The 27044-nt window shown below is 32.6% G+C and overlaps 2 protein-coding genes across 2 annotated transcripts; both read right to left on the reverse strand.

Annotated features, from left to right (window-relative positions):
• Positions 1 to 1999: 1999 nt before the first annotated feature.
• Positions 2000 to 4836, reverse strand: LOC118042459 (uncharacterized). The gene is made up of 6 exons (XM_035050143.2): positions 3875 to 4836; positions 3535 to 3697; positions 3178 to 3354; positions 3004 to 3087; positions 2834 to 2915; positions 2000 to 2723 (listed from the first exon to the last, which is right to left on the reverse strand). Exons 1-6 carry the CDS (start codon positions 4231 to 4233, stop codon positions 2281 to 2283), a joined length of 1308 nt encoding a protein of 435 aa, XP_034906034.1. The 5' UTR covers positions 4234 to 4836; the 3' UTR covers positions 2000 to 2280.
• Positions 4837 to 21582: 16746 nt separating this feature from the next.
• On the reverse strand, positions 21583 to 25788 carry LOC118042465 (beta-1,6-galactosyltransferase GALT31A). The gene is made up of 11 exons (XM_035050148.2): positions 25317 to 25788; positions 24108 to 24210; positions 23961 to 24022; positions 23531 to 23742; positions 23368 to 23431; positions 23194 to 23266; positions 22681 to 22801; positions 22506 to 22593; positions 22297 to 22422; positions 22104 to 22213; positions 21583 to 21884 (listed from the first exon to the last, which is right to left on the reverse strand). The coding sequence occupies exons 1-11, from the start codon at positions 25418 to 25420 to the stop codon at positions 21736 to 21738; spliced, it is 1212 nt and encodes a 403-aa protein (XP_034906039.1). The 5' UTR covers positions 25421 to 25788; the 3' UTR covers positions 21583 to 21735.
• Between the last annotated feature and the right edge of the window lie 1256 nt (positions 25789 to 27044).

The raw sequence follows: 27044 nt of genomic DNA on the forward strand, positions 1-27044 counted from the left end.
GTATAGTATAATATTGTTGGGATCTATAAGCATTTTCAAGGAGAGATTATTTGTAGAAGAGGAAACTAGTAATATGATTTTTTAATAATTTAAATATAGTTTTTTTTATTTATGTGCATTGTTTTGGTAAAAATTCATTTAGAAAAGCAAATTATATTTTAATATATTTAATCGACAACTATTTTAACAACTAGATATGATCTGATTGACTTGAGAGATTTAAAAACAAATCGGAAAATTCTAAATTAACTTAATATTAAATGAAAAAAAAAATCTAAGTCAATTCAGGTGAATTTGCTAAACCCATGAAACAAATATTAAGACCAAGGATAATCTCTTAAAAAAACATAGATTAAAAAAAAAAAAAAAAAAACGCCATTGCAATAAATAGTAATTTGATATTTTTATAAAAATATGTAGAAATATCATTTTATTAAAAAAATGTTAAAATAATATTTTATTTAGCACTCCATTCAAAAAATGTAAAATAAGTATTGAAAAATCAAAATAATAATATTAGATGATCTAAGGGGGTGTGGTACCTCTAGGAACCACAACTTTTATCAATTCCACATGTGTTTGTTTTTGTTTTTGTGGTTGAGGTTATGGTTGGGTACAATCTATTTATGCATAAACCTCAACCACAAAAAACTATTTTTACTTGCTTTTTTTTTTTTTTTTAATGGGTCCAACACCTAAACCTCAACCTCCACCTCAAATACAAACACATACGGGAATGTGGAAAAGCAAATTTAGTACAGCAAATGCACAGTGGGGGACCTGTAAATGTCAAGCTCTCTCTCTCTCTCTCTCTCTCTCTCTCTCCCGGTGGACAAACGGAAAATGTCAAACTCGTGCAAGGGCAGAAATTCGTTTAAAATAATGCTTCAACTAATCAAACAGAGTTACTGTAGAATTGTTGACCCAATGAAAGTATATTTATTTATATACAGCACTGGTAGGACCTAATCCCCTTAGTTCAAAGAGTACATGCCTCCACCTACCGAGAGGAGAATGATCATTTCTAGGGCCAGAAAAACAACGCATGGGCAGTGAAGAGTGAAGACCAGTTTAAACGCTTGACATCCAAAATTCTAGCTCAGACATTACAGATTCTTTGATGAGGAATCTCGAGTGAGCTGCATCACTTGCCTGGAAAAGACATCATAGAATTATAGAACTCTTGCCTGATATTATTCACTTAGGAATCCGAATATGTCCTTTGAGCCCTCGAAAGGTAATCTGACTATGAGTTGCCTGTGTTTTTAACATCTGCCATGCATCCACAACCACCATTTCTCTCCGAGGCTTAAATTATTTCTGATGAGAGCATGTCGAACCTTGCTCTTCTAAGCAGAGGATTATCACCGACTCTGTATTCTTTTTATTTAAACGAAAAGGCATTGATCAAAATGTCTTGTCTCTTCAAAAACAACATGGACGGATGTGTGAACTCATTTTGGTCCACAATTAAAAAGTCAAAGCAGCTGTTGGCAGGGTTTTGCTGACTTGTCTATCATAGAAAATTGCTTTCTGCAATGCCTTGTCTGTTTCAGTCGTAAGACTTGCCGAGAACCTCCATGTTTGTTGAATTCTGGGCAAAGAACGTCTCCAGATTGTCATACATGCAATGACAACCATGCTAGTTATGCAGGAGGATTTTGTTTTTGGCCTGGTTATTAGCAAAACTTCTCCTTGAACTAAGTTGTGTTAGCAGAAGAGGTACAGCTTATTTGAAGTTGCGGTATTTTTTGTTTTTGAATTAGTTTTTAAAAATATATTTTACTTTAAAAATGTATGTAAACAATAAACAAATCTACACAACCAAATGATTTTAATATATTTTCATGCAGGAAAGCATTTTTACACCACATTACTAATTTCCGAACATAAAATATAGCATGGAGGGTCAATTACTTTTGGCCCTACATACGGAAAAATGGAACCAAAAATGAAAAATAAAAATAAAAATAACAGCATTACTGAATGAATCATGGCATTTTAAATGAACATGAAAACCACCTTGAATCTTGTTATTTCTGCAGCTTGAGATTCTTTGATGACATTGAATTGCTAAACTTAGTGAATACAACAGTTTAAAGAACTTTACTCGTTTTCCGTAATGAAGCTGCGCTTAAGCTCAAATAGGGAAAAAAGAATGGAAGTTTATATTCCTTCTGAAAGGGTAAGGAGATCAGCAATGGACTATTTCTCACTTCACTGCTTCAGCAATCATCTATGTCCAGTGCTTTCGGAATGAAGTTAGAAAAAAATCATGCATCACATCCTCCTCCCAATTGCAAACCTTCTGGCGACTCCAAATATAAGTGCCTTAGTTGCGAGCCCCCGGTCAAGAGTACAAGCAAGAGCGACAGCCCCACCAATGACTAAAAACTTTGGTATATTATTCCCAACACGTTTCTCAGGTGTTTCCTGAGATTCAATCTCTAACATATCACCACTAGTCCTGCTCTCCAAAGATCTCAGGTAGTCTGCACTCACTTTGGTGTTGATCTGAGCCATGAAAGCACTACGTGAAAGTGGAGCTGCAGATGCTCTATGCTTCTGATATGCACGTAGACCAGGCTCAATCTTCTTCACAGCTCCCCACATACCCTGCCGGACTCCAAGCTTTGCAATTTCCCAAGGAATACCCATGTCTTCATGGTGGAACAGCATCACCTCACAAGCAGTCAGCTGGCCATCCCCTCTTTTTGATTCAACTGGTTCACATCCAACAGAGACATCCCAATCACACAAGGAACATGCTAGGCGACTCATATAAAGAGAAATGTACATACGTGTATAATTTGGAAAACTGAGGATAAGTTACCTGCACGAATGCACCAGCTTGAATAGTACAAATCAACACGCCTTGGTTTGTTGCGCCTTGGCACAGAGGAGCAAGGAACTCCCTGGAACATGAAGAGACATGCTATTAAGTTTCTAAAATGAATAGAAGCAATTAGATTGGAGAGCAACCGGTTTTATCTTTTTTCATACCTTTGTAACACAGTAGTACATTCGACCTGACTCCCAAATTCGACGGCCTATGATGTATTCTCTGTCACTACAAAAGAAAGGAAACTGTGCCAGAAAAACCATAAATTCAGTAAACAAGCCAACACAAACAGAATGCTTCAAAGAAACAAATGATAAAGCGGATGCTCTTCCCACCTTGCGCACCCACTGGACCAACATGGTTCCTGTGGTAGGGCAATCCTCCAAAGTTTCAGCATGTAAGAGCATGTCGTCCCACTTTGCTCGAAATTCATCATCCCAAAAGAAGTCCCTCATCAGTTCAGGTGTGACATCCTCGTAAACAGTTCTGCTCCGATATTGTGGAGGGCCAGTCTAGAAAATTCATTGAAACATAATCCATATCAATCACAAGGGTTGCACAAGTCTAACAAACAGCAACATTGTAAAGCAAGAACTAGCATTGATAACTAAAGGTTTATTACCAAGACAGCACTAACAAGTCCCGTTACGCTAATTCACAAAACAACACCAATTTGACAAAAGGAGACCTACCTCAGGATCTCTGCGCCAAGCTTGATAGCTCATAGTAGGTGTTGAGCGATCCATCATCTGAATCCAAGCAGGACCTCCATCTGTCACTTCCACCAGCTTACTCAAATGCTCCAAATCATCTTCCATCACAAGATCTGGTTTTTCCTTTTTCATTTTTGATGAACTGCCCAGTTAAAGTCAACCATATCAGTTTCTCCCTTCTTTTTCAATTCAATCAAATGCCACAAATTCTAATCATAATCCATAGCTAAGAGCATCATACTAAACACGCAGGCTTAAAATGCAAGTAATCGCAAACAAAAGTCATAAAGACATTTACTTTGAAGCGAAAACAACTGACCTGCATTCAGAATTGAGGGTAGGTGGCACAGAGAGAGAGTCCTTTTGAAACCCACCATCATCAGCAACCCAAGAAACGCAACTTGGCAACTGAAACTTCAAAATATTGAAACTTGGAATCACAGAACTTCTTGTTGTTGCTGAAAATTCTCCTTCTTTTTTAGCCTCCTTTGAAACCTTGGAATCCAACAACATTTCTCTACTCAAATTTCTAGCCCAATTAGGCTTCCATGCCCACCCCACAAGAACCCCAACAGCAACAGCAACCCACAAAGGAATCACAAAAATCAAAATCTCACTCAACACATCCCCAATTGTAGGTCTTTGCAAAATCTCCAATAAAACTGAACCTAAAGCCATCTTTAACCAACAAAAGCAAAAAGCAAAAACAACCCAGAAATCTCCAATTAAACCCTTGAAAATAAAAACCAAACAACAGAAACCCTCGATTTAATCCAAAAGAATAAACCTTTAAAGCACAGGATTATTCAAGGGTTTTCAAAATAAATAAAAAAACCCACAAACCCTCTCCAAAACAACCTCCACGATCCTAAAGAAGATATGGGTTTGCAGAGAAAATGTCAGGGAATTGAAAAAACAAGTTAAAACTCCGCTCTTGTTGTTGGAAAAAGGATAAGGATTCAGAGATAAGCGGTAGAGAGACGTGCTGTTTAGATTATTGTAGGGCCAGCATGATTTTCTTTGTTTTTTTCTACCTTGCACCACACAAACTGTGTTCTTGTAATAATACAAGCAGTTACAACTTACAAAATATCAGGGTTTTTCTCTCCTCTTTCTGGACAAATTAATTTGGAGCAAATGTTGAGAGATAAATGGGCACAGAATGGATAAAATTTTGGAGGCTCTTATCACTAAGCTAGAGAAAGAATGACGAGGATTGGTGTCTTCTGTGTCGTTGTAATGTGTGCGGAGTTTATATGGCCAAGTCTCTACGGAAAGGCCAACGAGTTCCCGTGCTTTGTTTGTTGAAGAGGATATGTGAAGTGGGTGTCGTTTTATATATGTGGAGAAGTGGTCTGTGGTCTGTGGTCTGTGGTCTGTGGGCACGCTGCTAGCTACCGCGTCTGGTTTTTCCACGTCTCATTTATCACGTTTTACTGTTCGTTTTTATGTGGTGTTTTTAGGAAATGTTTTTTATTTTGTAAATATATTAAAATAATTTTTTTATATTTTAAAATTTATTTTTAAATTTCAGTATATCAAAATAATTTAAAATTAAAAAAAATAATTCAAAATATAAAAATTCAAAAACTCTTAAAAACTAGATAGATAAATGGATAATTTTATTCTAAAATTTGGATGAATTTTTGCGTGCTTTTATTATTGAAAGATTGATGTAAATGGATAATATTAAGAGACTTTTGCGTACAACTTAGCCAAAATCCAAAAAACTAGATAGATAAATGGATAATATTGAGAGATTATCATTTGATGCATTAGGATTATGGATCATGGCTTTGATTTGTTGATTTATAATTAAGGTAATTATCTATTAGGTAGTTTGATGGTAAAAGTTTGGGGTCAAAAAATTTATTTTTTTTATAATTTCAAGTTCAAATCATGTGGTTGCTAATATGTTGGTTACTAAAAGTTTATATAATTGTTAATTTTATGGTCCATGAGATTAATCGAGTTGTATGCAAGTTGGTCTGGATATCCATATTAATAAAAAAAAAAATTAGGTAACGTTTGTTTTTATATAGAATTAGTTTAGTATCTTGTATATAATATTTCTTTTCAATTTATAATAATATATGTTACTAAATATAAGCACGATGTTCAAACATATCATGTTATTAAAATTCTCTACCTAAAGTAGTGGATTTTAACATGCGACATAAATATTGCTTCTACAAAACTTTTCTTCCTTTACCGGTCCCTGCATCTCTCATCATGTAAAATAATAATATCAATATAAACAAAAAAAGCTTGGCCTTTCCTTAGCTATTCATCATAGATTGCATTATTCACTGCATCGCAATAAAAAGTTTTTAAAAAGTACAGTCAGGTCCTTCAAGTCTTTTATTTTTACATTATTTGGTCCATTTAGTTTTATATGTTCACGTCTCCCATCCTAAAACTTTTTCTTTTTTTTTTTTAACGTTTTAGTCCTTGCATATTGATCATTAAAAAAAATCAATTTTTCTGTTAATAGGCTCGTCTTGGAAAGTGAAGTTCAATTCTTTACATTATTTGGTCCATTTAGTTTTATATATTTGGATCTCAGTTCTAAACCTTTATTTTTTTATATATATTTTAGTCCTTTTATATTATTCACGAAAAAGATCAATTTTGATTTTAATAAACTTTTTTTGAAAAAAGAAGTTCAATATAAGAGTTTTTGTTTATTTTGTTTGGTTTTTGTTTTATAAAGTTATTAGATGTGTTTTTTTTTAAGCTTGAAATGAATTTATTGAAGGTTTTTATAAATTGTTTTTTTAGCATTTTTCAAGTGAAAATAAATTTAAATTTATATATATAATTGCATAATTTTATGAATAGTTATATATTAACCTAATATATATAATTGTGCTTTAAAAATTTTCTTAAGAATATTTAACGAGAAAAAAATATTTATTTTGTTATTTTTTATTATTAATTTTTTTATATAAATTTAAAATTAATTGTTCTTTTATTTTTTATACATGTAAAAATTACCAAGAACAAATATTTTTTTTAATTACTGCAAAACATGGTCTTGAGGCGTAAGTATGTAAAAACTAGTTATATCCAAGTTTGAAATTTCACATATTCTTAAAAACAAGATGGATCATATTCGCAAGATCTTAACTACCAAATCAATTTATTTTAAAATCAAATAACTTCCTAATTATATTTTTGAATAACTATCAAATATCCATGTATGAATGCAAATCCTATCCAGTGATATGATTTCAAGAATTTGATTTGAAAAAACATACTCAATCATGTTCCAAATAAATCATGATCTCTACAAACATTTAAGAAAGTGTTAAACTCATTAATTCATAAAATATAACCAGAAAATATTCATAAATTTAAAATTTAAGAAAAGCTACAATGAGTGTATATGAGGGTGATTATTTTTTGTTCGATTTAGGTTTTTATAAAAAAAATAACCAAATTGGATTTTTGTTTTTTTTTAAACCGAAACTGGTTCAAACCGACCAGTTTTGATTCGGTTCGGTTTTTAGGATAAAACCCGGTTCAAATTGATTTGGCTCGATTTGACTTGGTTTTGGCTTAGTTTTTTTCCAGTTTGAATTGTTTTTTTTTTTTGTTTTTTTCGGTTTGGGTTCGGTTCAGTTCATTTTTTTTCAGTTTCAGTCTTATAAAACTAAAATCGAAACCGGCCGAACATATGGTTTTTTTAAATTTTAATCGGTTTAATCAGGTTTTTTTCACGTTTTGTTTTTTCAGTTTTTTTGTTTTTATTTTTTTCAATTTAATTATTTTTTTGATTTTTGCTTGCCTAACTGGGAATGTTATATGTGAAAAAAAATATTAAAAATATATTTACAAACAATCATACACATAAATATCCCATAAAGCTACTGGTAATTTTTTGCTGAATACAAAAGCACCTGTTGCCATCAAGATGCAAATTGCATACTGATCAATTGGGTATTTGATTAACTTAGAGAAACACTTTACACTGATTGACGGAGACTAGGATTTAACTTGATCATACTTGTTAGAATGTCTTATTTGACTAATCTGGCTACTCATAAAAGAACGAATCATTAAGCATTTTTGGCGATGAATTGTTCTTGGTCATGGCAATACTGTTCAACGATTTTGACCTGAATGTTTTCATAAGGATTGCTATGGAACATGTTCCATGACTTTTTTTTTTTTTTTGAAAGGGTATTGTAAGATAATTTTTGTGGTTGTAGTTTAAAAAATATAAGTTTAAAAACAGTGTGGTTAATTGTATTTAGATATGTGTTTGTAAAAAATATGGTTAGGTTTATTTGTAGTAAAAAAATATATGTAAAAAGTTTGGTTAGTTGTGTGGTTGTGGTTGTTTTTCAAAGTGTTTTTTACTTGGAAATGCATTAAAATAATATATTTTTATTTTTTAAAAATTATTTTTGATATCAATACATTAAAATAATCAAAAATACTAAAAAAAAACATATTAATTTGAAGTAAAAAAAAAAAAAAAATTATTAAATTTTTTCAAAAATTCTTTTGAAACACAAAAACAAACAGTGTTTTATGAAACGTAATTAAAAAAACATGTAAAAATTACTTCACAAAAATTACGTTTCAAACTCAATATTTTAGTAGGCATTACAGTATAGAAACATAATTTTTTATGGTTATCAAATATTTTATTGTGTTTTTTACACCGCAAATGTAAAAGTAGATAGAAACAAACACCCTAAGTTAGTTTTCACGTGGTAAAAGGATTCAAACTTGAAATTTGAAAGAAAACAAGTCCTCGATTAATAAATCAACCCTCTAAAGTTAAAAAAATATAAAAAAAACTAAGTAACGTGACAATATAATAAATGTTCTTTGATTATCTTTAGTTTAACAAGAGTAACGATGAGTTTTAAATTATTCAATAGGGATAGCTATTTCCTCCTCGTACCTAACTTTCATTCAACTCTTTCAAAAATTTAAACCTAAAATCTTCATGTAGAAATATCAAACTTTAATGGTGATCTTTTCTTGAATGTTCACATGGATAACAATTTAGTTTGAACCCGATGGGATGATGAAGGTAAAATTTAAAGGCAAAATATTGGTTTTTACGTTGATTATGGATATTAATCTATACAACCTGACCTGATCTGAAATAAATAAATAATCATAAAGTTTTTAGAAAAACTACATGCATATCAAATTATAACATTTGAATCTGAATCATATAAATTCTTGATGAGTATCCAAAAACTGTTCAGGCTAAAAAGAGAGAGGTAGGGATTTCATCCGAAGCACGGTGAAAGGTAAAAAAGTTAGATAATAATAAAAACATTAAAAATATATTAATTTTAAGTTAATAAAAAAATAAAAAAAAATTTTAATTTTTTTTAAAAAACATATTTGAAACATATAAACAAAATTAAATCTGAATGAAGACATCGTCAACCGAAGTATTTAAGAAAGACCAGGACAAGCACTTATTTTTCATAGAAAAAAGCTAAGATGATGTGATGATATTGATGATGGGGACATATCTTGCATCTCCGCCGGAAGCCCACCTAATATTCTTTATGTAAAATAAAGAAGTCCATGCCTGAAACCATCGTTCCCAATATCAGAAACACTGAAACCAATACATGGGGTTGTGATCTAGTGGTTGAAGGGACTTGTTCATTTCCTCTACACCAGGGTTCAAGCCCCATTTATATATGTCTGTCACCCCCGCGGTGCCTTACATGCTCACTGGACTTGCAAGATGTTCAGTGAGTCCGGGGATTAGTTGTGGTGCGCGCAAGCTGGCACGGATACCCCAGGTTACCAAAAAAAAAGAAAAAAGAAACACTGAAACCAAAACACGGTGCGTTTTAATTTGTTCTTTAGTGCAAGCTTTTTTACTATATGTTGTGAGAAATTTGAGGAAGATTTCTGGTTTTATTTATTCTCCAATCCATATGCTGGTTCAACTTTATCGTGGCGTGCTGCGGTTCTCATGCAAAGTCTTTTATTACGAGTCCAACATCCTTTTTTTCCTTGTTCAAAGCCATCTATGGGTCAATATAAAACTAGATTTATATTAGATTTCATCTCGCTAGTTTTCTATGTCAACTGCATGGTAAAAATCAAGTTGACTAATTATGTTCTTGGGAGAGACATCACATAAGATGACCATTGAAAAAAAAAAAATTGATTCTTGAAATTTAAGCATATTTTCATATTGTATACTTGGAAATTATTACTAAGCCCTCAAAATATTTCATAATGTTAGTAAAGCCTCGTGATATTTTTGCCTTGGCCCTCCAAGTAATTCAATCCACCCTCTGCCCCTGCGAGGAAGTTGCGTGATAAGAGAAAATTATGTTCATAACTTGGATTCAAATCCAGGTCTCGTAATTTGAATTCTTGGGGTATTAATTACCTAAAGATTGAGTATACGTATTTATTATCTTATTATGTGAATTATATAATTTCAACTTATCTTTTCCAAATTAAACAAGTGATCAACATATACAAGCAATGTTGTGTTCAACCCAAGTAGTAAAAGACGTATGAAGCAGTAGCTAGCACCGTGGCATGGTTCTCTCCCAAGCTTGCTAGGAGACTTTTCTAAGAAACACAAGATATGAACATGGAATAAAAATCAAAGTTGTTAAACTCGAAATCACCTATCACAATATTCAAGTCCCAAATCACAGGTTAGATAAATTAATTAAAATTGATTTAGATCACTCAAAATTAAAGTCAAAGCTAGAAAATAAAATTACAGAGGACCAAGATTTCATTTATTTTACTATTTTAACTAAAACTATACATATTGTTAAGAAAAAAATTGGAAAAACAATTTTCTTATAAAGGTCAGGCCTGCCACCCCCTATCTCCACCACTGCGCCTCAAAACAACATGGTTTACCTGGGGCAGAGTGAGCCGTGCCTAAAAACGTTAAAAATACTTCGTTTTGAAAACAGGTTTTGACCAATTTGCATATTAACTTACTACATTAATTTTTATATTGTTTAATTTAAAATTTTATCTAAACCAGTAAGTCGGGCAGATTTAATATTAATGATAAAAACTGCATCTATCCCGTCACAAAATTAACTAGGGATCTTGCAGAAAATCTCTTGATAGCTACATACATAAAAAAAAAAAAGAAAAAAAAAAGAAAAAAAAAAAAAAGAACTGGCCAGAGACTCAATACATGTGTTCATCATGTAATTAAATTTATGTGTTTGTGATACCGATGTCGTAGTGCTCCTTCAACATGGCTGGAATCTAGAAGAACCTTTTTCCCTTAGTGGAGTTCAACACTTTTATTGCAGCAACATAGTTTTTCTTGTCAGGAATTCCTCATGCTTGCAATGGTCTTCTTCATGCGCTGCTGCTAATGGAGGTTGGGACCCAAAAAGGAAAAAACGGGAGCGTATGTGGACGGTCCCTTAGCCTAACATGCTAATTGAATTGATATGTCCAATGGAAACAGTCTTCTTCTAGGGCTGCCAATCTCCCATTGGAGGCTAATGGAAGCTGAGTTGACATCCAGCGATAGGCCTAACAAGCTCTATGCAAATGATATTAGAGTGTACGCAGATGGTCCCTTGGCCTCCATAGGGAAATCAACCATGGATTTATAATCATTTAGATTCTCAGGAAATGGACAAGAAATATGAAAAAAGTAGGTGTATGAAAAAGATGGTACATAAATGATGCTGAAATTATGGTAAAGGTCGGTTTCGTGATTGTTTTTATTTTTAAAAATATATTAATATATTTTTTTATTTTTAATATTAATACATCAAAATTATTAAAAAAATATTAATTTAATATTTTTTAAAAAATAAAACCAACCCAGAAAACAAGAATATAAATTGCAACATTTAATGGCCTCAATTTATAATCTCCATCATTTCATCGAAGATACATTTCCTAGGATATATAAAGGTGTTGGTTTTTGGTGGGTAATATCCCTAGCTCATCGCTTGATTGAATTTAGAGTGGGATCTCATCACTAGAAAAGCATGTTCAATTAATGAGATTTTCATTCAATTGGTAAGAAATTTAGAAACTTGAATTTGGAGATTTGTTGAATTTTTGTTTTCCTGAATTTCCTTGACAAGTTTTAAACGAGAGTGTATTCAACACTTCTCCTCTCTTAAGATCCAATTTTCATACCCATGAGTGCCTCACCAGAGATCTGGCTTAGAACATTTTTTAAGTTCCATTGATTTTAAACGTGAATATTTTTTTAACATATATATTTTTTTATTTTTATTCGGGTATTCTCACATCCTTTTAAGAAGTGAGACAAGTCTCGTTCGGGGTTCGTAGCTGCCCCTCCCAACAAGTATATTTTTTAAGGATTGAACTTGAATTTTCATCCTTGCAAAGATATAGTAATGCCTTAAACGCTAGACCAACACTTTATTGATATATATTAACACAATCTAATAACAAATAAAATACAACAAATGTATTATTTTTTTTTGTGTTGTCATCTGTGTTTTACTAAAAATATGGGCTATGTCACATGAGTTCATAGAATTTGAGAATGCATACCGTCTTTACAAATGCTCACACACAATGTAAATAAAATAGTTGCATGCCTAAAAAATGTTGATGGAATGAAAGGAGGGATGACGATGAGTATATGTACTATATTCATATTTTATTTATTATTTAACGGGTTAAAGATTTAGATATTTATATTTCATAGTATTCATTATCTAGGTATTGTTGGGTTTCACATATTCGTATAAATATTTATTATCTATATTTATTAGGTTAAGTTTAAATTAAATTTAACAATATTTATATCTTATCCATCACTCATTAAATAAAATAATATTCATTAAATTCTAATAAAATTATCATGATTACTAGAACTTATAAATATTAATATTTTTATTTATTGAGTTTTGCATATTCATGTGTGCATCTATTATTTAAGTATTTTTTATTATTTAACATAAAACATACACACACACATAATTGGAGGAACCAAATAGAAAGATTTGAATATTTTATGGTGTGATGAAAACAAAAAAGCCAAGAATGGCTATGATATATGTTTTATAGGAAAAAAGCATTAAACCATGCATGTTGATAATTTCAGTATGTATATGAAGTATTGAAATCCTAATAGGTCATGCGGAGATGGATTGGGAAGGATATTGGTTGATGTAAGAGTTGTCCCCAATCCAAAGAATGTATGATTTTTTGGATGATGCATGTGGAATATGCTAGTTCGGAGTGTGTTGTATGTAGTTTAAAGTGTTTGAATTTAACAGAGTTTGTAATATCAAGGATGGTGGCCTAGTAGGATTGAAGTTTGGCTAAATTTTGGTATCAGAGTCTATTGAGATCTAAGTAGAAATAATGATTTAATTTATAGAAACCCAAGTTAGAAGAAAGAAACTTAGTTAATAGGTGAATGCTACTGAATGGTGCAAGGCTGGTTGAGCAATTGGGTGTATAGGGCAATAAATCCATATAACTTGTAGCCTATTTTTTAAATTATCTTTTAAATTATGGATTCTGTTTTTTATAGATCTACTTCTATTTTGGCTTCTTATACATATGATACCTCTAAGAATAAAAGGATTGTAAAAAGTGAAGAAATATCAATTATAGATTTAATAAAAAATATTGATGATTGGAAAATTCTAAAGATTTCTCAAACACAGATTTATCAAAAATCCAAATATGATATTTTCAAAACGGATTTCACAATTAAAATTGAAGAAAGAGATATTAAGCTTACAAAACCTTTTAAGACTATCCAACTCCTTTCCTAAAAATCCCTACAAAAACACCTAGCCAGAAATTACAAATACATCCATGTTGGCTTTGTCTAAGTTGGGATAAAACCTCTTACAAAAAAAGGCTTGAACACCTCCATTCTAGTTGTCCTCCAAAATGCTAGATTCCACAACTTCCAAGACTCATTCCTAAGTTCCGTTGAGTCTAGCTTCTACAACAATCCAATATCTTTTGACTATTATCCAAACCTTATTATATCCCCCAAAGGCAAAAACATCTTACAAATCATGTTATTACAGCTCAAGACCCAAATTAGAATATACTTGAAGGATTTATCTTCGTTGCTCTTATATTCAAAATCCATTATAAAGCTATGTTCTTAACTTTTTCCAATAAACATAAATACCAATCCCAAAAAGGAGAAACACTTCTTCTCCAAAAAAATTTATCTCGATCAAACACAATTGTTCCTAAAGCTATCCAATGGAAAGATATAATTCTTCCAGATGATTGGATCCTTGAAGGAACAACCCATCTAGAAATACCACAACCACAACAACCAAATATCCAAATTAAAAACATAACCCAATAAACTGATGGTAAAATCAAGTTGTCTTTCCATCGTCATTCTACAAATTCTAAATTCTCAAAAGAATTTTCTACTTCCAGTACAATAAATCTAGGAAGAATTTCCAAAATACCTTTTGTCATCAACATCCCATACCATGCAAACCCTTCTAGACACTTTACATCAGATATACCATCTACAAGCTTTCAAAATGCATATTACACTATAAATATACCAAAACCAGTGTACATCAACATTGAATAACAATCTCCTCCAACTTCTCCAACCTTTTCTGCAGTCACTGAAAACATCCAAAATGAGCTGAATGTTTTGACTTCAGAAAAACATTTTGTTCTAGATAAAACTCATTTAAAAAATGATTTTTATAGTGATCAAAATTATGAAAAACAATCTTGGTTTTTCAAACACTTCCTCTTACAAAGACATGATATTCAAAACCAGTTTTATGATTACATTAAGATACATAAAGTATGAATTATATTATTCGATTGGTTCGAATTACATTATGAATCTGCACATTATGTTGCATATCCGTTTGCATCATCAAACATGAATGCCCTATTATAACCCGTTCCAAAACACCAGTATGGAACCTTACTAGTGGACTATCAGTTAAGTTTGACCATTTACCTCTAAGAAACATTCAAATAACCCACAAAAACCAGACTATTGATGCAGCTCCCTACAAAATACCCGGTGATGACACCTTTTTAACCACCAAAAACATCATCCACCAAAACAACTTTACAAATACCAACCTCAATACCTTAGGTAAACAACTTACCAGACTGTAAAAATAAATACAAAGATCCAATACTAGTTCAACTGACACCAAAACCTCGGTTGATCTCAAACTAAAAAAAACCTTGTTTGTAAACCATACCAAGTGAAAAAAACTAGTCAAACACATATACAGGAAAATCAAATAGATTTCTTCAAAGCTATCAAGACACATTTACAAAACCTTGATAGTTCCTCTTTAACTATCCCAGACACACCATAAACAACCAACCCTTCCATATTTACAAACCAAGTAAATGCCCTCCAAAATAGCCTTGTACAAACTTCTGATGCAGAAGCGTTTCAAGATCCACCTCTTGAGCTAAACAGACTTACCTGACAACATCCTAAAACAACCATTGCTCTAGATATTACCATATTTTTTGAGCCATCTATCCTAAACCAATATAAATACAATGCCTCTTCCCTCTATAAATGGAACATAAATGGAATATCCAAATACAACATTCTAAACACCTTTCAACAAATGATTATGGCAACTAATGCCTATAAAACCCAAACTGGAACCCTAGACAAAGCAATCCCCGAACTCCTTATCGCTGGTTTCTCTAACCAGTTAACAAGATTGTGGGATTACTGTCTCATCAAAACCGATCACCGACATATCTTAAATTCCTTCCAAATATATGAAGACCAAACACCCATTCTTGACCCATCAGGAAACACCATCAAAGATGATGTGTCACTTTTATCCTCACAATCTCCTTATATTTTGTTGGAGACCCTTCCCATTTGAAAGACAAAAATGTCAAACTTATTTTCAACCTTAGATATAAGAAGCTTAGTGACTTTCAATGGTACAAAAACACATTCCTCACCCACATCATGCTTAAAGAGGATTCAAACCAACCTTTTTAGAAAGAAAAGTTTCTTGCAAGCTTACATATTCTTCTAGGAGAAAAGGTTTGAAACAAAATCAAAGAAACCTTTACAACAAAAATCATACCATATGACCAGCTTACATATAGTAAACTTGTGAGCTTTACCTAAAAAGAAGGTCTCAAGATCTGCCAAGATCTTAAACTTCAAAAACATTTTAAATGGGAAATGAAACGTACTAGATAAGAACTTGGTAGTTCATGTCACCTGTTTGACCTTTCCACCAAAAAACCCTCATGCAGTGGTAACTACTCAAAACCCAAAACTTATCCAAGCCATCACAAACCTCCATACAAAAGGTCATCCCACAAAAACCATAAATAGTTTTACTCCAAACAGGAACAACCCTACTACAAAAAACCTTCCAAGAAATTTACCAAATCTCACAAACCTTCACATTTTCAACCTAAAAAATCATTTGACCTTAAAACCATTACCTGTTTCAAGTGTGGTCAGATATGACATACATCCGCTTTTGTAAGATCAATACCAAACTCCATGAACTCTAAATAGATGAAGACATCATAAACCAAATACAAAACCTCTAAATTGAAGTCTCAAACACAGACTCCTCTACTTTAGACGTTTCTAAAGAAGAATTCCAAATTGATGAAATAACAATTTTCAATTCTAATTCAGATATCTCTACAAACTCCAAACAGATCAATGTCATAACCAGAGATCAAGAATTCATTCTTAAGGCTATTAAAAGATTTGATGATCCTTAGTTACAAAAAGCTACTTAGACAAATTGTTAAACAATTTCAACAAACTACAAACTCCTCAAAACCATCCTTAAAACACATTCTATCTTGCCTACAACCAACACCAACACCTATGTCGTTACAAAAATCCTTAATAAAAAGAAATCCAAAACTATAGCCATCATCCCTAATCTATAAGCTGAAATTAAAACCCTCAAATCCGAGTTACAAACTCTTAAACAACCCCAACAAAAAGATACTGCCATCTTACAACATCTTCTATCTAAAGTTGAGAGTCAGTCTGATATTAAGTCTGACTTGGAAGACTAAACCAATGAATCTCATACACAACATCATGCACTTACAAACATTAAGCATATCCATGATGATTTCTTAAATGTATTAACTCAAATATCTTTAAAAAACTATTTAATTAAAATTATCTTAGTCTTTTTAGATAATTTCAAACTAAACACTATTGTCTTATTTGACACAAGTGCATATCTAAACTGCATAAAAAAAGGTACAGTTCCAAAATGATTTTTACAAACTACCTATGAAAAACTCTCTACTACTAACAATTTAAAATTGCATATTACAGGAAAAAACCAAGCCTCTGTCCTCTGTTTTCAACAAAGGCATTTCTCTTAAAAGATTCTTTGTTGTTACAAAAGATATTAATCATACCATTTTTTTTGGCACTCCATTCATTGACATGATTACTCCATACAAGGCACATCATGATAGTATTACCTTCAAAATCAATAGCATCAAACTTGTTTTCCCATTCTTAGAAAAATATAAGACCATGAATTTAAATTTGATTAAAACATGCTCTATACATACCTATCATATTAATGCATTGATTCATGGAAAACAATTTCATTTACATGATTTACAAAACCATGTTTCTTTTTTTCGTATCGACAAACAATTGCAAGATCCAGTTTTATAATAGAAAATCACTTATTTACAAAGTAAGATTGAACAACAAATCTGTTCAGACTTACCCAATGCCTTTTAGAAAAGAAAACAACATTTTGTTAATCTTTCTTATGAAGATATTTTTTCAGAAAAACATATACCTACAAAAGCAAGACCTATTCAAATGAATGATGATCTCGAATAGCATTACCAACTTGAAATCCAAGATCTTGAGTCTAAAGGTCTTATTCAAAAGTCCAGATATCAACATGGTCGTGTGCAGCCTTCTATGTGAATAAAAACTCCGAAGATTGAAAGATGCACACTAAGACTTGTGATTAACTACAAACCCTTAAATTCTACTTTAAAATGGATTAGATATCCAATCCCAAACAAAAAATATTTATTACAAACATTACATTTTGCATTTATATTTTTCAAATTTGATATGAAATCTAGATTTTGGCAAATCTAGATTGATCCTAAGGACCGATACCAAACTGCATTCACAGTTCCCTTCAGCCAATATGAATGGAATGTCATGCCTTTTGGCTTGAAAATTATACCTTCTGAATTCCAGCGCATTATGAATGACATTTTCAACGCACATTCCAAATTTTTCATTGTTTACATTGATGATGTTCTTATTCTATCTAAACAATTTAAGCATTCCCAATCAATAGATCAACATTTTAAGCATATGCTTACATTCTTTTATGCTGCAAAACAAAATGGATTAATTATTTCAAAATCCAAAATTTCTATGTTTCAAACTCGTGTCCATTTGCTAGGCCATTATATCTGCCAAGGTACTATGACACCTATAGAGAGATATTTATCCTTCACAAAAACATTCCCTGATAAAATTACCAACAAAACCCAATTACAAAGGTTTTTAGGAAGTCTTAACTATGTCTTTAATTGCTATCCAAACATTAGTCGTCTTGCCAAACCTTTACATGATAGGTTAAAGATAAATCCAGTCCAATGGTCTGACCTTCATACCAGCATTGTTAGACAAATTAAACAAGAAGTTCAAGCTATTTCACTTCTCCATTTAGTTAACCTGTTAGCTCCAAAGATAGTCGAGACTGATGCCTCTAACTTAGGTTATGAGGGATTCTTAAAACAGTCCAAAACAACAAAGAACAAATTCTCCAGTACATATCTGCTCATTTGAATGATTGTCAGAAAAACTACTCCACTATAAAAAAGGAGATTCTTTTAATTGTTATTTGCATTACAAAATTTCAAAGTGATTTATTAAATCAAAAATTCCTTCTACGTGTTGATTGCAAATCCACAAAAGAAATTTTACATAAAGATGTACAAAATCTTTATTTGGTGTTGGTTTCAGTTTCACAAGAACCGCAAGAAGGTGAGACAAGAGGTGTGAGCATGTGAGGATGTTTGAGTGTTTGAGTGAAACACGAGTGATGTGAGGATTTTTTTTACCACTAACCAATTTTTACAGGTACTATCATGTTAGATCAAAACAACACACCACGCCCTCCCAATGTAGAACTTAAATTCCAAATGTAAGCCATGCCGAAGATGATGGAAAGAATGAATTTCATGATGGGGAACATGTGTGACAGACTTGAGAAGGTGGAAAAACATGGTAATGTGGCTGGAACATATACCCAAGATGTGAGAAAGGTTGGGGCTGAATTGAAATCAAACCATGATAGTTGGGCTGAAAGGCTAAAGTGGGATGATTATGAGGATTTTGAGGACGACGTTGATGATAATGGTGATGGTGGTTTTAAGGATGAGACCATAGGCTATCGGGAAGGTTTTCGGCAGCCTAGAAAACAAAGAAATTTCATGTATTTTGATGAGGTGTTATGGAAAAAGAAAAGGAGGATTCAAAAGGAAATGTGGTATCAAAGGGAGATAAATAAAGAGATTAATGTTCTAAAAAAAGAATCCATGAGTGTATCTCGTATTCTAAGGGAGATGAAGCAAGAAGTTGATGTGTTAACGACAACAATCAATGTGCAGCAAGCTTTAGAATGAGAGGATAAAAAATGTTGCAATGATGAAATACGAAAGAGAATGGTTGCTACTTTCATCCAAAGTTGTTGGCGACGACACTTGGCAAGAAAAGAACTCCAAAGGCTTCAAAATGAGGCTAAGGAATTTTCCATTCAACTTGTTGGTGATTCGAGGATGAATCATTTTGAAGAGAGAGGGAATGATACGATCTAGGTAAGGTCAAATTCAGATTTTGACGTAAAATATGCAATTATCCAGTTTTACGGCAATAGGCATAATTCTCAATCCTACTGTTGGATCGGGTTGAAATTTTACGTGGAGTCTCCTGGCATGTTGTCATACGTTCGGTTAAAATATCATGTTAATCGGAGTTCAGAAAGGCATCCAAACACGGGTCAACATAGGTTGTACGAGTTTTGTTATTTACTTCCTTTTGACTTGTGGACTTCTTATTTCGCTAGGATTCTTTTCCTAAAAGGATGTGACAGCTTATTTTGGAAATCTCTTAATTCTACAAAAATCTTTAATGGGCTGCAAAATAGTTTTCAAGTTTGGCAAGGATTCATAAATGTTTCAAAATCCTTTTCTTACAAGAATTCCTTATTCATCCTAGCTACAAAAAGGAAAGAAGATTTTAAAATTAATTCCACCTTCAGATTTGATTCTCCTAAAGCATATGAAACTTCTAAAGGGCAACAACTCTGATCCTATCATATTTAGGATATTAAATTCGGATTTATTTATTTTATTATTATTTTCTTCTTATTTTAGGATTTATTTATATTTGTGTTTAATTGTAAACGAGCATCATATAAGTCAACATAAGGGGTCCATTAGGGTTTATTTTAGTTTGGAGTCACTATAAATAAGGGCATAACCAGACAAGTAAGGTTAGACAATTCAGATTAATAAAACTTCTTGTTTGCCGCACTTTATGTGTGTGTGTGTGTGTGTTGGTGAGATAATCTCCCTTTCATGGTTCTCTAAGGAACTGAAAAATGACTTATTGAAGAACAACTGTCTTCGTGGCGTCATCACAAATCAATATTCATTGGGTGGGGGTCTCTGTTTTCAACAGTGCTGGTGCCTAGGTACAAGTTATCTTTGTGTCACACTCCTATTAAACCTAATTTACTTAGCTTTCCGGGAATTGCTGTTTTTGCTTGTGGGTTGTGTGATCACATATACAGACTAGGATTACCAACATGCATGGTTTAATGCCTTTTTCCTACAAAACATAAATCATAGCCATTCTAGCTCTTTTATTTTCATCACGCCATGAAATTTACAAATCTCCCTATTTGGTTCCTTCAATGGTTGGATTATTTTGATTGTCATACCGACTTCCTCAAAGACCATCCCTTGGTTGAAAACAAATATCTCCATTTTAAACAAAATTTTCAACCTTCTCATTCAGAAAGGAAGTTTTCTTCCCTTCTTATTTTTTGTACAAAATTTTTTGTTCCATGGGTATGCTCAAACTGCAGCTCTCCTTGCTTCTGCAATAATTCAAGATGAATATCTCCAGCTCTTGCTGGGAATCATACAAAGCCAAGACCCTAAAACGGTCTTGTCCAAATCTAGCTCCTCTGGCTCGTAATTCTTGCCATATCCCTTGGTGACGATAATAAAGATGACTATTATGGCATTCTGCCACCTATCAAAAGGCATTAAAGATTCTTCAAAACTATCAACAAAAGACAAAAATACTTTCGGTGCAGATTCCTCTTTTCAAAAAGGTGGTCCCCGCCACTACAAAAAGGTGTCTCCCATTTCCAAAAAGTGTTTTCTACTTGGAGTCCACTCATACAAAATGATAAACAACCTTTCAGTGCAAAGACAAACCTCTCGAGGATGTCTCTTCTATATAAAAAGACTCCTTTCCATTGAAAGAGGCAGAACGATATACAACCACATTAAGTTTCTCTGCAGAAGAATCATATAATTCCTCTATATCCACAAATTGTATCAATTTATATTTTCATTTCCAAAAGTGTAACCTCTATCTCTTGCAAATTATCTCCTACTTTTGTTTCAATACAAACTTCAAGATTCATTTCTTTTAAAACTTCTTGTATCTTTACATGTTTGTATTTACATTTTTTTAAATTATTTTACAAATTAAGTATACTCTGTGTTTGATCAAGAATTATAAAATTGATGGTCTCGCCTTATTCATTCGCATCAAAAATTTGTTATTTAAATTTCTTTTTATTTTTCATTCACCTTTGTTTCTTGTTTTGGTATATATATATATATATATATATATAAGATCATGCATCCTGGAGAATATCAGGCTACATTTTATCGTGTTTCATCCACGTCTTGGTAGAATTTGGATATAGTAAGTAATTTTATTTACGTCTGGGTTAGAAGCAAGCTGTGAATCTTTGGAACTACACCATATTTCTTTTCCTGACTTGATAATCTGTATGTGAAGTAATTAATTTAATCATGCACCAAATGTCCGAGGCATCGAAAGCAAAAATCGGGCAGATGGTGTTGTCTAAACCAACAGCTTAAATCACACACAAAAACTATATTACAAGAGGAAAAGTTTCAGAAACTTGTATGCCAGATTGCTCCCTCACCTTCCCCACATCGCTGGTGTACTTCCTCCATTCTTTCCACTGACTTACAAATGCCACTGCAGCTCCAATCAAACGATGCAGCACAAGGATTACCTGCCTGGGCTTTCCACTCACAATCTATCACAATATTTCAACAACATTAGTGAAAAATCTTTTATTCAACTTCGAAGGGACACCATTTTGTGTAACATGCAAGAGTTTTTTGTACAAGGGGTAAACAATCATGCTTGGTATAACAATTTGCTACAGTTAATGTGCGGTAACTGAGGCTATCAAAATATTAAAAGCATGCCATGAAGGAGGGGAACAAAGAATACATATTTGCATTTATCTTACCAGGTGCAGTCCCACAGCAGAGGCTTCGATCATCAATGTGCTCTACGTCAAGACCAATAAACCAAGAACCTAGAGAAACATCTTCATTTGCATATCTATGAAGCATGTGTCTGCAGATTAAAATGTCGTATATCAGCAATATAGAAGGAGGATATTATCTAAATAGAACTGATGGTGCAAAACTCAGGCTTACCGATTCACTGAGATATAGGTGGCTAAGTCTTTAGAAATTGCATATATTTGCCCAGTTGCATGCCGAAAATACTTGTTCCCCTCCTCACCAAATTTCCAATATTCTGGCTCATGGTACTTGACTCCTCTGCAAATAGAATGCAGAAGTAAACGAGTAAAAAGACTTGAACATCATACGGTCAGAAAATTTGCTTCCATTTGAATGCTTACGTCTGTGCTAGTACAGGTCCAGACTTCATACAACCCATATAAACACGAGGCTTTGATCTATGACGGGCCAAGGTAGATCCGACCATGCCTGCCAGATATTAAAATCAGATGAATGCCAGAAGATATCCTTCTGTGCTCCATTTTTGTGAGGTGTAAAGCATTCAAGTAAACTAACCAAGATTTATGTGCACATCATCGTCAACTTTAATATAGAAGTCAGCATCCCACTTAGCAACAGCTGTTGAAAAATATATTTGTGTTTTCGACGATAATTCATGGTAACCTTCTACATGATTCTGCAACAAAGATTACAGTAACTCTGCATAAGCAATTGAAAACTTGTTGCGATTATCATACACCGCCTCCAAATACATTTCAGAAGCTTCTCTCTCCCAAACCAGTAGCTCTGGCTTTTGAAAGGGACCAGCTTCTTCAATAATGTCAAATTTTTTATTTTATTTTTCATCCAAGTGTAGAAAGATTTTTTATCCTTAAATGGGACAGGAACTTGAAGACTAGACAAATGTTTCTGCTTGGTGTTCAAGATACGTAAGGCAAAAAAGGCAATTAACAAAATGATTTTGCAAATAGTTTCATAGCCTTTACTTGGTAGCTGGTTACAAAACATATTATCCTGCATAATGCCTGGTTATCAAACAGGCCCCGCAGAGTTCTAACCATAACATACCAGTCTCAGGAAATCCTTGTGTTGATCATCTTCTGCTTCAATAGCACGGTCCAAAACACCACCAGGAGATGCACTGTCAAATACATAAAAACATTAATCATGCCAGACAGATATATATTGTCAAACTGTTAACACTGAGCTACTAATAACCACATGCCCTTTGAATAAACATACCTGTGTCCTATAACAAACCGTATTATAATACCCTTCTCTGTTTCCAACTTTTTTAACTCCTCTCCTAGAATAAAAAATAATCAATTAAGTGTAAGCATCTACTGACTCGTAACAGCTACTAATGGTTTAGTTCAGACAAGGGTTGGTATGATTTGGATTTAACCTTTGGGCATCCAGGTTTCTCTAATCGAGTCCCTTCGCTTCCTGCTGCTGAATGCAGTCATTATTCCCATAACAAAGAAAACCTTTGGTCGCTCCTTCAAGTGCTCGGTTCCTGATTTTGTGACCATCGGAGATCCATCCTCATTGATAACTTTTGCAGCTCTTGCTGAAGCTAGCTGCATCTCCAATGAGGAAATTGTTTTGTCTAGTGTCCTGTAATAATCATAGTGAGGGTATTATATGAAATGATACTTCAATGCTTCTCTTGAAGATTCCATTCCAAATGTACAATACCTATTAAAGTAGATAGCCTCTTATATATATATATATATATATATATATATATATACAAACAATACATATTTATTGAATTATATAAGTGATTCCAGAGCTCTTTTTAAAGCATAATACACCGGGTTTTAGAATCTCACATGATCACATCATGAGTTTGAGAAACCCGAGAAAGGATATCTCCTGCCTGAACAGCAGTTTCCTGCAATATCATAAACATTATCATCTACACGAGTTTACTGCAGGAAACAGAGCTTATGAAACACTATTTTAGTAACTAGACTTGCCTGCTTCTCACAATTAACTGTGGGATGATCTGCAGTTAATTGATCCTTCTTCACAGATGAAGCTTCCTCATCAATTTTTGCTGGATCAGGAAAATCCCAAAACCTATAAAATACATGTTAGTGGCCCACCAGACTTGAGCAAAGTTGCTGGAGGGCTTAAAGATGAAGAAGACTGAAGAAAAAGTGAAATACAGTAATAGCTTACAAGCCATCCAATATATAATCAATAGAATGCACCCGATTAAACTATCATACTACATTACGGCAAGCTGCTAGAGATACGGTGTTAATTGATGTGCTCTTAACACAAATGCTGGCTGTTGATGAAATGCTAGTAAAATGGCAGCACAAGTTGGACTCCATTTCACTGGTTTATTCGAAGTAGAATCACTTGGCAAGTCTCATCTAATATTTTGCCTTTTTTCCACAACATAACTTGATTCAGCTTTTTGGCTTTACACGCCAATTCTCATCGTTTAATTGATATTTAATAAATAAACCCAAAATTTGGTATTCAAATATCGTAGCTGATTTCTCTCAACAGACAACTTGGAAGCATCTCTACGCATCAAAAATTTAAGAAACAGCTCGGTTTCCAACTTGGCAGATATTCATTCGGTACTTGCCTGTTCAAGGCATCAAACGACCGGAAATATTTCTGCACCTGTTCCACCACCAATATCCAATCAATACCTCTTCAGCAACTTGACATTAGCCTATTCACCAACCCAATGACCTTCCATTTGAAACACATACTTAACCATCCAAATCAATACTTAACATATTCTCCTTACTGGGAATTCATCTCCGCGATGAGAACTAAGCTCATCCTTCACTTCAAGCATTTCAAAAGCATTCAATCAGTCTCCACCACTCCACCTATAACTTGAAATTCTGTAGACCCAGAAGGCCAGAACTGCAAAAAGTCTCAATATTTTACATGGATTCCAAGAAAAAAGCCCTCAATTTCATAAAATAACGGCCAAAATCTACACAAAAGGATTACATTTTGCATATGATTTCATAAGAGAGACCATGTAAGATTCTCCATCCTATACATAAAGCAACGAAAGCACAAAAACAGAACCACCACCAAAGTAAAGCTTTCCAAATCCTACTAAGATAGGCAACAAATCTAAACGCTGATCACTTCAAAAAGACAAGATCTTTAAAAATTCCACACAAGAGAAAAGGAGAGAGAAACAGAACCTGTTAACAACAAGAACCCCCAAGAAGAAACTGGCAATGCAGAAGAGATAAACCCATCTGGTGGGAATTCCATTACTGGACTTTTGAGGTCTGCTTATACCCATTTCAATCTAACAAGCTTCAGCTTTAAGAAAGCTTCCTTCTTTCTTCTTTAAAACCTTTGGGGAATGGTACTACGCTACAAGGACAAAAGAAGTGACCGCATTTCCTACAAAGACCGAGGAAGATAAGAGAGCACAACAAAACCAATGCCTGAACTTAAATGTTGTCTTAAACAATAGGAAACTGAAGAACTAATGTTACTTTCGTTTTGCTTTCTTTCATTTTTCTTTTCAAATCCAATGAAAATGGACAACAACAAGATGTAAAATTTTATGCTTGCCTTTACTGTTTTGTTACAGAGAAATATTCTATATAAAATAATGCAATGACAAAAGTCACATCTACCTAAAACTGTCCTTGGTGTGCCTTCCTAGCCTGTGTGCTTTTTTGTTTTTATATTGCTTTTCTACTTGGAGTCACGCATGGACCACTAGCTAATTCCTTTGTTAAACTACTTTACATTAACCTTGAAGGAAGCTTAAGGTTCAAAGGATCTATTATTTTGGTGAAATATGTAATTCATGAGAGATTATGTGTAGATTTCTTGTTAATGTCTCTTGTTATCTGATGTCATGTGATGTAATTACTCTAACCCATCTTGTTCGTCCCTGTCCAAACATGTTTATGATATCCAATTAATGTGCATGAATCTATTTGTTTAATAGTTTATTAATAGATTCGATAATAATCCTGTTAAAAAAATTTATGGTGCTCAGAACATCTTATTAATTATTACTTGGGTTCATTTAAAAAAAAAATAAACATTTAAAAAAGAGAAAATAAAATCTACAACTCACAAAAAATAATAAAAATAGTCCATTTAAAATTTCTCAATTCTATTTATTTCTATTTTAAAAAAAAAACTAATATAATCATTAATTATTCTCTGAATACTATACAAAATTTTCATGCTCTCCTGTTTTGATATCTAAAAAAACAAAATTAGAAGAATCATTTAAAATTGATGTAGATTGTTGCCGTGGATATTGTTGAAAAAGAGTGATTGTCTTATAACATGCATTACTATTAATAGATCATTAGGGAAAGATGCTAGTTTTTGATATTTCGGATGGATTTGTGCTTTGATGATGAAAATGATGATACTAAGTGTTTTTAACTTTTGAAGTGCAACAACCTTACTTAATATATTTATAATATTTTTTATTTTTTAAAAATTATTTTTGAGATTAGCACATCAAAATAATTTAAAAATATAAAATATATATTAATTTAAAATAAAAAAAATTAAATTCTTTTAAAAAAATACTTTTGAAACGCAATTTCAAACATATAATTAAAAATGAAACACAAATGAAATCAAGAGACAAGAAATCTAGTTATATGGATTAATGTACAAAAAAGATTATTACATCTACTAAGTAAATCATATCATATTATAAGCAAATTATTTCCTTATTGTTGAGCCAGCTTGATCCTTTCCAGATTTAGGGGCTCGATGGGCTCCGTGTGCTTAAAATGACCGAAATCTTCTGATATACAAATATTACAACTTGCTGCTTGAACCATTTGTTTAGTAATTAACTTGCCTTGTGATATCAAGACTATTAGACTTTTGTTTTGTTGGTTTTGACAAGTAAATATATATATTTTTTTTTGCCTTGCTAC

Source organism: Populus alba, chromosome 1 (assembly GCF_005239225.2).
Source record: "Populus alba chromosome 1, ASM523922v2, whole genome shotgun sequence".
Lineage (NCBI taxonomy): Eukaryota > Viridiplantae > Streptophyta > Magnoliopsida > Malpighiales > Salicaceae > Populus > Populus alba.